The sequence below is a fragment of the Eptatretus burgeri genome, chromosome 9 (genome assembly GCF_056783735.1).
Source record: "Eptatretus burgeri isolate ZD-2024b chromosome 9, Ebu_testis_v1, whole genome shotgun sequence".
NCBI classification, from domain to species: domain Eukaryota; kingdom Metazoa; phylum Chordata; class Myxini; order Myxiniformes; family Myxinidae; genus Eptatretus; species Eptatretus burgeri.
In genome coordinates, this window is record NC_140969.1 from 105,350,772 (window position 1) to 105,363,372 (window position 12,601).

Sequence of the window (12,601 nt, forward strand, 5' to 3'; positions counted from 1 at the left end):
GAGAGAAAGAGAGAGAAAGAGAAAGAGAAAGAGAAAGAGAAAGAGAAAGAGAAAGAGAAAGAGAAAGAGAAAGAGAAAGAGAAAGAGAAAGAGAAAGAGAAAGAGAAAGAGAAAGAGAAAGAGAGAGAAAGAGAAAGAGAAAGAGAAAGAGAAAGAGAAAGAGAAAGAGAAAGAGAAAGAGAAAGAGAAAGAGAAAGAGAAAGAGAAAGAGAAAGAGAAAGAGAAAGAGAAAGAGAGAGAGAGAGAGAGAGAGAGAGAGAGAGAGAGAGAGAGAGAGAGAGAGAGAGAGAGAGAGAGAGAGAGAGAGAGAGAGAGAGAGAGAGAGAGAGAGAGAGAGAGAGAGAGAGAGAGAGAGAGAGAGAGAGAGAGAGAGAGAGAGAGAGAGAGAGAGAGAGAGAGAGAGAGAGAGAGAGAGAGAGAGAGAGAGAGAGAGAGAGAGAGAGAGAGAGAGAGAGAGAGAGAGAGAGAGAGAGAGAGAGAGAGAGAGAGAGAGAGAGAGAGAGAGAGAGAGAGAGAGAGAGAGAGAGAGAGAGAGAGAGAGAGAATTAGCAGAAAGAATATGTTATGCTTTATGAACAAACGAACAAACGCGCGCGCACACACACACACACACACACACACACACACACACACACACACACACACACACACACACACACACACACACACACACACACACACACACACACACACACACACACACACACACACACACACACACACACACACACACACTTTTTGGGGAATGCAACCTGGAGTCAGTGTGATTACCAACTTCAGTACTTACTGTATCAAATCCAGAAACCTTGAGTAGCTTGGACTGAAAAACATTACATTTATATAAACATTTCAAGGATATGTTCACAAACATTATTCTTCATAAACAATAACTCGCTCAGGGTGACGGAGGACGGACCACTCGCTCAGGGTGACGGAGCACGGGGCACTCGCTCAGGGTGACGGAGCACGGGGCACTCGCTCAGGGTGACGGAGCATGAGGCACTCGCTCAGGGTGACGGAGCATGAGGCACTTGCTCTGAATGACGTGGCGTGGCAAAAGCGTCCGCAGAGTGAACAATTCACTCAGAACGATGTAGCGCAGAACCACTTTCGAGAATGGGTGCTCGGAAAGTGGCTTAAACACTCCAATTGAATGGTTGATAAGGAATGGTTGGCCAGGCTGTCGCTGCATACCAGAAAGGATCCCTTTAACTTTAAAGCCCATGTTCACCGCACACACAGCAGTCAATGAAATAAAATAATTTCATCCACAAAAGAGCTGCAGCTTAATGCAGAACAACCCTGGAGACATCGCAAAGTTCAATCGCCCATGAAATAAACATGGCAGAAAATGCACCATTTTGCCTGCTCGTTTGTGCATGTCATGTGGTACATCGGTTCGGGGTCCAAGCAGGCATTATATCTTTATTTTAAAACGTCCGCCTCGTTTTTTTTTTTTTTTTACCAGATTTGCTTTGATTGCCTGTGGAGCACCTCACGAAACCTCCGAAAATATAGACACAGATATGGCATACGCTATGGATAGGCAGTACCTTGGGGGACAGGGGTGAGGTCAAGCAGTGAATGCATTAAATGATACGTCAATGAAGCTCGTTAATTTTGTTACTTCCGAATTTTTTTATCCACTTAATATAATTCACCAAACAGTAGAAAAAGATAAGTTTCAGGTTTAGGAAATTCCACATTTTATTGTGTATGTATGGAGGAAGGCACATTTCCTTGCTTGCTTAGGGTAAATATGTATATCGGCTTTGTTACAACTCATTATTTCTTGAAATTATCAGATTTCAGAACAGATTTTGACACTTATTTAGTCCAGATGATATCTGATCTTCAAAACCGAAATAATATTGATATACTTTAATTAGTTCGTGAGAGTGGATCGTGGAAGTCGCACAAAGCTAATTTGAAAAGTTACAGTACTTACAAAAGTGGCGTATACAACAATTCGTAGCTATGATGAACACACATTTAATAATACGAGTGAGGAAAGTGAGAACAAAGAAAATATATATATATATATATATATATATATATATATATATATATATATATATATATATATATATATATATATATATATATATATATATATATATATATATATCGTTGAGAAATCGTTGCGGCATACATACATATATATACAGTACATATACTGTCAGACCATGCTGTTCGCAGAGGATAACTTCCTGAAAAATGCTGCGAATATGAGGGCATTCTTTAAATTAAAAATAGGTTTAAAAAAAAAAACCACATGGTCCAGGCTCATGGAAGAGCGATGACACAGAACAAATCAGGACACAACACAACAAAGTGAACAGCAGGAGAAAGAGGAAACAACAGTAGAGGACAGGAGAAAGTAGTCAAAGACGGACAAACAAGGGATGCAGGTAACGATGAGGGGTAAGGGAGAATGCAAAGGGTGGGCAATATGGATACATAAGCAAAATTGTGTTTGACCAGTTTGTGATTTTGTCAAGGTCTGAGAAGAGGGGAGAGGCTGCTGCATGCTTGGCAGGAGGATGAGGGATGTCACGGCAGAGAGTGGAGTCATCAGCAGAGATAAAGAGGATTTTCCAGCGTCAGTGAGATAATTAATGAAGATTAGGAATTGGGGTACTTCAACCTTGACAAGAAGAGGAGATAAAAGGGTTCCGTTGAGAGCCACATGTTGATTATGAGAGTGGAGGAAGTCAGCAATCCAAGAGTGGAGTTAGCATTAGATTACATGGGCAGACAGTTTGAAGAGAAAGGCAGGATGCCAGACTGTATCAAAACCTAGAGATATGGCCAGAGAGACAGCCCCGACCTCATGGCCGATAATGAGGGCCTCCACCATTGTTGGGAGAGAAGCAGCAGCATGTCCAAGGTGGAGTGACCAGGTCTGAATCCGAATTGATGATCTGAGACTAGGATGTTGGAGAAAAAAGGAATGATTTTATGTGAACTGCGATGATGGATTCCATGACTTTGCTGATGATTGGAATACAGGAAGCTAATTGGGCTGTAGTTAAAGGGATCTGTTTTTACACCTTTTTAATGAAAAGCTGTGATGTTGGTCAATTTCCAGTTTCCCAGGTGGATATTGGAGACCACTACTGCAGTTAAAAAACAAACAAACAAAAAACCACAAAGGCGCAAAGCACGAATGTCAAAGCAGGTCACTTTATGACCCACAAATACGCGGGGTCCACGTTTCGCGAATCCACGAATAGCAGGGTCCGACAGTATAATATGCCAAGTAATCATTTTATAGATTACATTACAAATCGTAAACCTTAAACAGAGTATTACCAACTTACCGTAAACCCTAAACAGAGTACTACCATAAAAAACAAACATTAAAAATTAGTCCAACCAATATGCATTTGAAACATGTAAAAACAAACAAACAAAAAAATGCACTTTTTGTATAAATAGTTGAGGCTCATGGAAGAGATAGTACATTGAATGGATCAGGACACAACAGGACAAACGGAACAGTAGAGAGCGAGAGAGGGGGGGCACCAGCAGCAGAGTTGAAGGTCAAGATAGAGGGAGTTTGGACAAAGAGTATGGTGGTGGGATGGGGGTAAGAAAGGAAAGGACAAGATGGATACATAAGGAATCTCGCAGGAGGGAAAAAATATACCATCAGAGATGGGGAATCCCCTGCCATTGAATGAAAAAGGTCATACATATTCCAGATAATGAGGGAGGTGAATTGGAAACAAGACACCATTTGGTCATCATCTCGAAAAAGTTCCCCAGGGGTGAGGAACGAAGTAACCAAAAATAATTGAAATCAGATAAGCGGCTTTCCATTTATTACAAAAAACATTTTTTTGAAGATGGCCGCCCCAGTCGGCCATCTTGGATCCGGCCACGCCCAAACTCAATAGGGTTCTTCCTTTACAGGTGGTACATGTGTGACTCAAATTTCAAATCGATATGGCTACACTTTATGAGTTATCGCACTCACAGCTATAAATGTTGACGTCCGGACGGACGGACGGACAGCTGGACGACCTGGGTGACAACAATATCCCCCTTCCGCTATGCGGCGGGGGATAAAAACTGAAATTTGGAAGGAGGGGGGCTTGGGGTGGGGGTTAGTGAGGGTAGAAAAAACAATGATTTTGGGTTGGGGATGATTTGAGATGCTGAATACAAGATACAACTTGAGACACAATATAAATTATTTTTAATGTCTTGGATTGTGTTGCAGAGAAAAACTTTCGGAATTACATCAACTGCTTCCAATACAAGACAAATGGTCTTCCAAAAAAAAAAAAAAGTTCACCAGGATATCTTCCTAATACGTGATACAAAGGGTTGCAACATGGAGATGCGGAAGTGAAAAAAAAAAACATGATGAAATTCCACACATCCACAAAGAGAAGCACAAAACAAAATGGATGCCCTGACCCAAAATACTCAGCACTTCAATCACCACATCACCTTCTGAGAAAAAAAGTAAAAAACTGGTGCTTTAACTCAAAACCTCAAATCATGTTTCGGTAAGAAAAAAGTTCAAACAGAAAAGATTGTCCAAAGCACTCGGCGACATTTTATGACCCCATCGTTGTCGAGCAGTTTTACAGAGTAAACCATTGAAAGGGAAGAGTTGGCTTCTTTGGCCTTCCAATCTGAATACAAGTGAGTACAATCCAAATCGCTAATTCAAGAATCCTACATCGAGTATTGCTTTGTACATCATGAACAAACGACTTTCCAACCATTAACAAAAAAATAAAAAAGTCATCTGGTTTGTTTACTCTCTCTGTAATCAATCACGCGCACACACACCATGAACATAGAATCACTATTCCTTTTTTTTAACCCACTTGAACCCAAAGGTATTCTGTGATTGCCTGGAAGTTTCCATTCACAAGGAATCAGGTCTTGTATTATTCCATATGCAGCCTGAGGCTGCTGGTTGCATCATTGTTAGTGGGAGTGTGGTTGTGTCAGACGTAGTGCTCCTCCCCCCACCATTTACAGTGAGCTGGTATTCATTTTGCCGACCTTGGAAGGATGACAGGCTGAGTCAACCCACTTGGTGTTGTTTACCAGCAATGACAGGGGCTCAAATTCAAGACCCAAAGATCTTTAGACAGGTATCTTAACTGTTAAGCCAACACCAAGCTTATCAGGTCCGATAACAAAATGCTCTCAACATTTTGCATTAAAATGGTGAAAAGGGGATTACCTACAGACTACTGGAGCTCCTCAGGGTAGTGAGTGGTGGTGGGTGGGAAGGAGGTAGGTGGAATGAAAAGGTTTTGCATCACATACCGCTATAAACTCGATACAAAAATCAGACTTCAGTCTACTCCCAATTAATGTTTTTTAATAATAATTTAAAAAAAGAAAGAGGGGAGGACACTTTACATGAACCAATGAAGTCGAAAGTCATTACATTACAATGAGAACACCTGCAAAAGGCTTCTTGTGTTGAGGTCACCAAGGTGGAAGGAATGAAGGCTACTTTTAATAATGGCAAAAAACAAGGTCACAATTTCAGTTTGGATGCCTGAAGATGCTGCTTTCCATCCCTCTTGCGTTTCTTTCCTTCAGGTTCTTTCTTCTTTCCTCCTGTTGTATTCACTTCGTGTAAACGTGCAAAGAACGCTTGTGAAGAACTTATCGAGTTTAATCCACTGTCCTGTAAAACAGACATTTACACAGGGTTATATAAACATCTGTGCCACTGCACCCCCCAAATAACCTGGAGATCGACAAATATGCCATTTGACAATCAAAATAACCTATTTGATTGCAAAAGTGGACACTATCAACTGACGGTTGAAAAAACGATCGTGAATAACAGGAGTACATCATCCCCCTTCAAGTGAAAAGAGCAAACTATAAGATTGCATCAATTATTTTAAAATACTGAAAATGTTTGGAGAGTGTGGAGTGGAAGAAACAAAGTAGTTAAGGCTGAATGCCCATTTCTCAGATGTGGGCCATAACAATACAAGACAACATTGCAGTGAGAAAAATGTGACTATTATTGCTCTTGTTATTTCAGTTGCTTTTATATGTAGGATGTGAATTTTTTTATTTATTTAAATAAATGCAAATACCACAAAATGATACATTAAATAAATATTTGCATCACTTTGTGGAATTCACATTGTGAGTAAACGACAGTAAACCCTTAAATACCGTAGGAGTAACAGTCCTGGAACGTGCCTCAATATTCAAAATCGCGAAAGTTAAAACCAAGGGCCAATGGGAAGAAGGGGATTAGGTTCCGAGACGTCGAGAAAATAGAGGAAGGTCGGCGAGAGCCAAAAATAAACACATCACAATTGAAACAAACAAATAGAAAAAATATAAATCGGCTTTACGAAGAACTCTCCTGCTGCATTCAAGCAGATTAAACAGGTGATCTCTCCCTTCTGTAACGTGTCTAAATGCCCCACCATTCATCTCTTAAATCATTTCCCTTTTATCATCTTCAACGTCGATCTTTGTGGGGCCATTGGCCCAATCATGATCATTTTCATGGATTAATTTGTCATGGTACTTTTACGCATTATTGTGCAAATATTAAAAAAAAATCTACGAGGGGCAGATCAAGATTTGGATTTAGGTTGCCAGAGAACAGTGCAAAGTTTATTAAAAAGCACAAATAAATTAATTAATTAATTAAAAAAAAATATGAAATAGGATATTTTTTTATTAACAGAAAGGCTAAATAATGTCTGGAATTAGCTGGGCCCAAACGGCATCCAGTTTAGCTTTAAAAACAGCAATAGATAGGACTGATTATCTGATTGAGAACCACATCCAAAAGGAGGGTATTCCACAGGTCCACAATTTCATGGGAAAAAGCTGAGGAGCGGAAATTCCTTTGCGTTTTCTGCTTGAATATTTTCAAAGGGTGTCCACGCCGAGCATTATCTTGACAAAAGATGAAAAAATGACTTTGGTCAAGGTTTTCATCACAACACACATGGTATGGAAGGGCACGGAGTCAGACAACCATCTGGGTTGCAAGCCGTTGAACACGTTCAATTTTGACGACATGTTGGAGGCTAGGGGGAGCAGGCCTGGAGACAGTATTCAAGTGGAGGTCAGACAAAGGCCGAATAGGCAGGGATAAACACCCGTGGTGCAAGATGAGTCAAGGCACGTTGAATGATAAATAACATCCGCCGGGCCATTTGCACAAATGCATCACATTGAGCCAATGAGTTCAAGGAGGTGTCAAATAGAACCCCGAGGTCCCAAACTTGGGCTGTTTCTGGGATGGGAAAGGTATTCTCAGATGAATCATGCAGGGATAAAATTGGTACATCGTCCCAACTTAAATGCAGATGTTGGCATTTGGGAATACCAAGATGCAGTTTGTAGAGTGCTACCCATGCAGAGATGGAGTCGAGATCTCGCTGCGTAGTTGGGGCCTTCCTCGGGTTACAGATGAGATTCACATCATCGGCAAAGAGTAGGCATTGGCTGACAAGGTGGTAGGGCAGGTCAATCACGTAGATTATGAATAAGAAGGGACCAATGACAGAGCCTCGAGGGACACCACTCGGTGCAGGGGCCCTTTAGGAGAGAACACGATCAACACAAGACTCTAAACTGCCTCGAGGTTAAGAATGCAGCCAGCCACTCCTTGACATTTCCTGCGATTCATAGCTAGTAAGTTTCTTGGTTGACTGAGTCAAAGGCTTTGCTTATGTCTGAATAGCATTTGTTGACTCAGGACCCCTCATCTTGCATACGAGTTACCATCTCCACAGTGGTGAGGAGGGAAGCAGGATCTCCCTTTGAAGAAGCTTTGCTGAGCATTGCAGAGAAGAGGAGTTTGTCAGTCGCCTGTGATTGTCGACTTCACAAGTCTCTCCATAACCTTACACACTACACTCGTGAGACTTATGGGGTGGTAATTCGTGACCTCGCCCTTGTGGATCGGTATAATAACAGCGTCCCGCAAGTCATCAGAAACGGTTCCACTAATTAACGTTTCGTTGAAAAGGATAGCTGGAGGGTCAGCCAAGACCCCGGCAAGGGCCTTCAGGAGTGCTAGGTAAATAGCATCAGGTCCTGCAACTTGGTGGCATCGAGGAATAACAGGGCACCCACCTGACACCATGGTAGGAATGACCTGGAAATCCAGAATTGGCTGCCCTCCATATTGCTGCTCAACTAGAGGGTCTGTGAGATGGAAATCATGTTCATATAAATTTTGGAAGAATGTTTGGAAGGCATCAATGGATTTGGCAGGTGTAGCTGTAATGCAGGAGTGTGTATGAACACAACAGGGGTTGTACCGTAGGGAGATGTTTGATCAGAAACAAATCGTTTTTTAAAATTATTGTCCTTGGCATTTACGACGAGTCGTTCCTCATGCTGTATTTTACTCTCCCTGTTGAAAGTTTTAGCATGGTTACAGGTGCACCTGTAATGCACATAGCTGGGCTCTGTGGGCGGCTCCGCAATGATGGTTACTACATCTGAGAGCTCTCCCGACACGACTTCGGAACCAGGGAAGCCTCAAGACTGAGTTTACATGGCGGACGGGGACATAGATGGCTTCGAGCTGCTGAATGTTGGTCTTGAAAACATTCCACAATGCAGAGACCGATGTTTTACTAACAGGGTGAACACCACAATCAAGACTTTGTACTGCTTCAATGATTGCTGGCTTGTCCATTTTGGTGCATCTCGGCTTGAAACTCTGTGGTTGCTGGCAGTTTGATGGAGTTGCCATGGTAAAATGGATACAAGCATGATCAATAAGACCAACGGGCAGAAGTGATCTAATGCTAGAAATGTGAGAGGGATCATCTGATAAAATGAGGTCGAGAGTTGACAACTCTAATCCCACACAAAATGCCGTCGGAAAGAGAGGAGAACATGTTGGAAAAGGATATGGTTCTCACTAAATGAGAGCAGCTGAAAATCAAATGAAGTAAGGGAAGAACATGAACCAGCTGACCAGCATATGTGTGGGGCATTTAAGCCCCCAATAAGAAGGTGGTGGCCAGAGATTGAGAAGACAGTATTTAGGTGTGTTATAAGCAAAGTATCAGAGTTTGTGGAACTGTTTGGGGGATGGTATATACAAGAAATATGAAGGGGGGGGGGGTGTCACAATTTCCATTTGTACATGTGATGGAGTCAGAGTGAAGGTTCAGATTGACAAGGAAGGAGAACTGGATTTTATCAACAAAAGAACGCTGCCACAGATTCGACCACCACTACGCTCTACTCTAAAAATATGGTACTCCGGGATACTTAACAGCATGGCGGATGTCGGAATGACCTCACGTTTCCATGATCGCAAGGACATCTGGTGACGTGTCGATGGCAACTCTTCAAAGTCGCCAATTTTATTGCGGAGACTTGATGCATTTGTGAGCATGACAGCAAGGGAGGATGCCTCACCAGCTATAGTACTGGGATCAGATGAAGTGGTACTCCATTTTTTTGGAACAGTCGGTGTAATGGTGGTCCTTGAAACGTTACTGGAACATTGGAGAGCAAGGTACATATTTGTGGGTGTGGGGATACTAGTCTAAACACAGACTAACATGTATTTGGAAGAGAGATGCAGCTCTGAGGAATAGGGCAGCAGCATTGATGCTCTGTGAACTGGTTTTACCCGCATCAACTTCGGGGTGTCAGGTAATATGCCAACCCGATGGAGGTGGAACTGGCTGAGCCTGTATGACCGTCTCATGACGGTATCTCTGGCTCCTTCGCTATCAAATTTGACCACCATCGGGCGAGTGGCCCGATTCTTCAACCAGTGACCAATCTGATGAAATGCGACAGGTTGAGGGATTTCTATGTCCTTAAAGATGACCTCCAGTACTCCATTGACTGATGACAGACAATCCAGTTCTCAATTACTCCATTGACTCCAGTACTCCAGCACAGAAAATCGTCCAACAGCACTGATGCAGATGATCCTCATGGTTCTGTTTTGGGTTCTATGTTGTCCTTGTTCCACATAAATGACCTGCCAGACCACATTCTTTCACAGCCAGGCACTTATGTTGATGATTCTTCACAACTGTGCACAACTTACTCAGACACCCTGAGGCTGTTCCGTTTCATCTCATTCCCAAGGCAGCACCACTCAGAATCAAGATTTCGAGAAGTGATAAACTGGGGGAAGGATTGCCTTGTATCCTTCAACATGAACACGACTCAGTTGATGACCACATCCCAAACAGGATCTCCATGCTTTCCAACGTCAATAGGTTCTTCTCCGTTGCAGGAATTCCCCGCATCATGTCTGCTTGGGCCCGATATCGGTTCCAACATGTCGGGAGAAGTAGATTTTTCGTATTGCAAAAAGTGCTTCCAAACGCATTGGCTGTCGACGCAGTGCACGATGATACTTCCCTCCGATACCTCCCATATTTATAGGTCTCTGGAATATTGTTCCCATGTCTGAGCTGGAGCACCTGCTTGTCAATTTTCTCTCCTTGACAGGATCAGCAGCATGCTGTTAATCTGGTAAGGCACAACTTCACAATCATTGGAACCTCGTCCCATCTGGTGTTCTGTGATCAAGTGAAGTCTCTTCTCCAAATATCATGGAATGTGCTTTGAAGGTCTCATTTCTTGTTCCTCCTGACCATACTTAAAGAATTTTTTTATTATACATAGTCCAGGCTTGTGGAAGAGATAGTACACTGAACAATCAGGATGTAACAGACAAAAAGAGATGCAAAACACGCATGCATGGGGTGGAGAAGTTGGACACAGAAGGAAACTCCAAAGAGAGAAAACTGGAAAATTGGAAGAAGGGGGGATTTGGGTGGTGTTATCCAGACGAGAAAAGATCATGCCTTTGGATTGGAGACAATCTGAGGTGGTGGTGGACAGCCGTCTTGAAGACCTGACGGGAAAAATGAGATTGAAGAGGATGTGGAAGTTGATTCCATGGGAGGGGAAAAAGAGGAACAAATGAGTGGAGGTGAGCAGTGATCTGAGATTTAGGTAGTTTCACCAAAAGGGGGTCGATGGTGGACCATGTGAGCCTTGCAGAAACCTGGGATGGGGTGGGGTAAGTGGGACAAAGCACGGAAAGAGCAGAGGGTGTAAGACCAGAAAGGAGGCGGGAAGACAGATCATGGCGAATGGTCGCTGCGATGGCCAAGCAATATGCCTATTGACTCAGCTTCATCATGAAAGATTCCAATGATCTTAAAGGCCTTGGTTTCCACGGCATCAAGCTGAGCAAGATGTGAGGCAGGAGAGCCAGCCCAAAGGGGAGAGCAAGACTCCATCAAGCTGCAGATGAAGGTCTTGCAGGTGGATAGCGACAACCTTCAGATGTTTGGTGCATTTTGCAGCTTCTTCACACACTTGCACTGTATCTATCCCTCGGGCCACCACTGTTACATACTCCTCCAGCTTATTTCCTCGTGCTGCCCAACGCTGGAACCCCCTCTCAGTGTCCTGCTTTCCCTCATCCTATAACCATCCATTATTCAAAAGGAACGTTAATAGATTTCTTCTGTTCTCTCTTGTCTGTCACACAAACTCTGCTTTTGCAGCCCCACCTTGAGTGGCATTTGGCCTTCTGAAGAGCAAGGTCAGTAAAAACAAATAAATAAAGCCACAAGAAATGCAATCTTACGACCTATATCACGAGAGCAATGAAAGGATGTAAAATTCACAAGAAGGAAACAAATGACTAAACTCGTTTTTGAAAATAAAAATGAAAACCATGAAAACAATCACCAACCTTCAGAAGTGTTGCTTTCCCGTCACGAGCCAGTTTTTGTAAGCGCACCGTTTCAGCTTTCTTATCCACCTTTTTCCTTCGACCGACACTCTCCTTGCCCTCGAGGTTTTTATTCTTCTCCTGTGCCAGTTTCTCTCGATTTAGCTGCCGATTCTCTCTCTGCAGCCGTTTCATGTGACGAATCTTCTTCTTTCTCCTCCGTGCACGTTTTTTATCAGTCGCACACTGCTCTGACTTACCCTTCACATCACTTCCAACACGTCCCTTCTCCTACACATCAGAGCAGAGAGGAAGCAAAAAATAACAAGCTTGTTCTGTCGAATGTGTTCTTTCCCACCACAACATACATCTGCCTTGAAATCCATGCAGCTGAACAGGCCGTGCAAAAGGCCGTCTCACCTTGACCTCCTCGGGTGCCAGCAAAGCTCCATCGCTTATGTGCTCGGGAATGGCCTCTTCCAGTGAGATTGCTGGTAAGTTGGAGACCACCTTCACCTCCGGCTCAGGCTGCAACGATGAAGAGCACATACCAAGGAAAGTGAAAAATGAGGCAGCAATCAAAACTTATCTTCTTCCCATGATTATTAACACAACAGACATTTTTAAGGCCATTTTCCCTGCTAGAGTGGGGGTTAGCCTTGCGGGCCCCATGACAATCTTCTCCACTTTTCCCTATTTTCTGCATCTCCCCTTGTTAACCCCCCGACCCGCATTTCTTTTTCCACCACCTGCAGCCAAGTCTTTTTCAGTATTCCCCGTCCTCTACTTCCATCTACATTCATTTCAATCACTCTTCTTACCCAATCACTTTCATCCTTCCTCAACACATGACCCAACCATCTCAACCTGTTTATCTTCACAACATCCATCACAGGT

The 12,601-nt window shown here is 43.0% G+C and overlaps 1 protein-coding gene across 1 annotated transcript in view; it reads right to left on the reverse strand.

Moving 5' to 3' along the window:
* Positions 1-3,168: 3,168 nt before the first annotated feature.
* MPHOSPH10 (M-phase phosphoprotein 10) overlaps positions 3,169-12,601 on the reverse strand; it is a 42,560-nt gene continuing 33,127 nt past the window's right edge. Inside the window, exons 9-11 of the mRNA XM_085896507.1 lie at positions 12,125-12,232; positions 11,726-11,995; positions 3,169-5,668 (exon numbers count right to left, since the gene is read on the reverse strand). Of these exons, the coding sequence (XP_085752633.1) occupies positions 5,516-5,668; positions 11,726-11,995; positions 12,125-12,232 (531 nt within the window). The 3' untranslated portion in view covers positions 3,169-5,515. The remainder of the gene's footprint in view (positions 5,669-11,725; positions 11,996-12,124; positions 12,233-12,601) is intronic.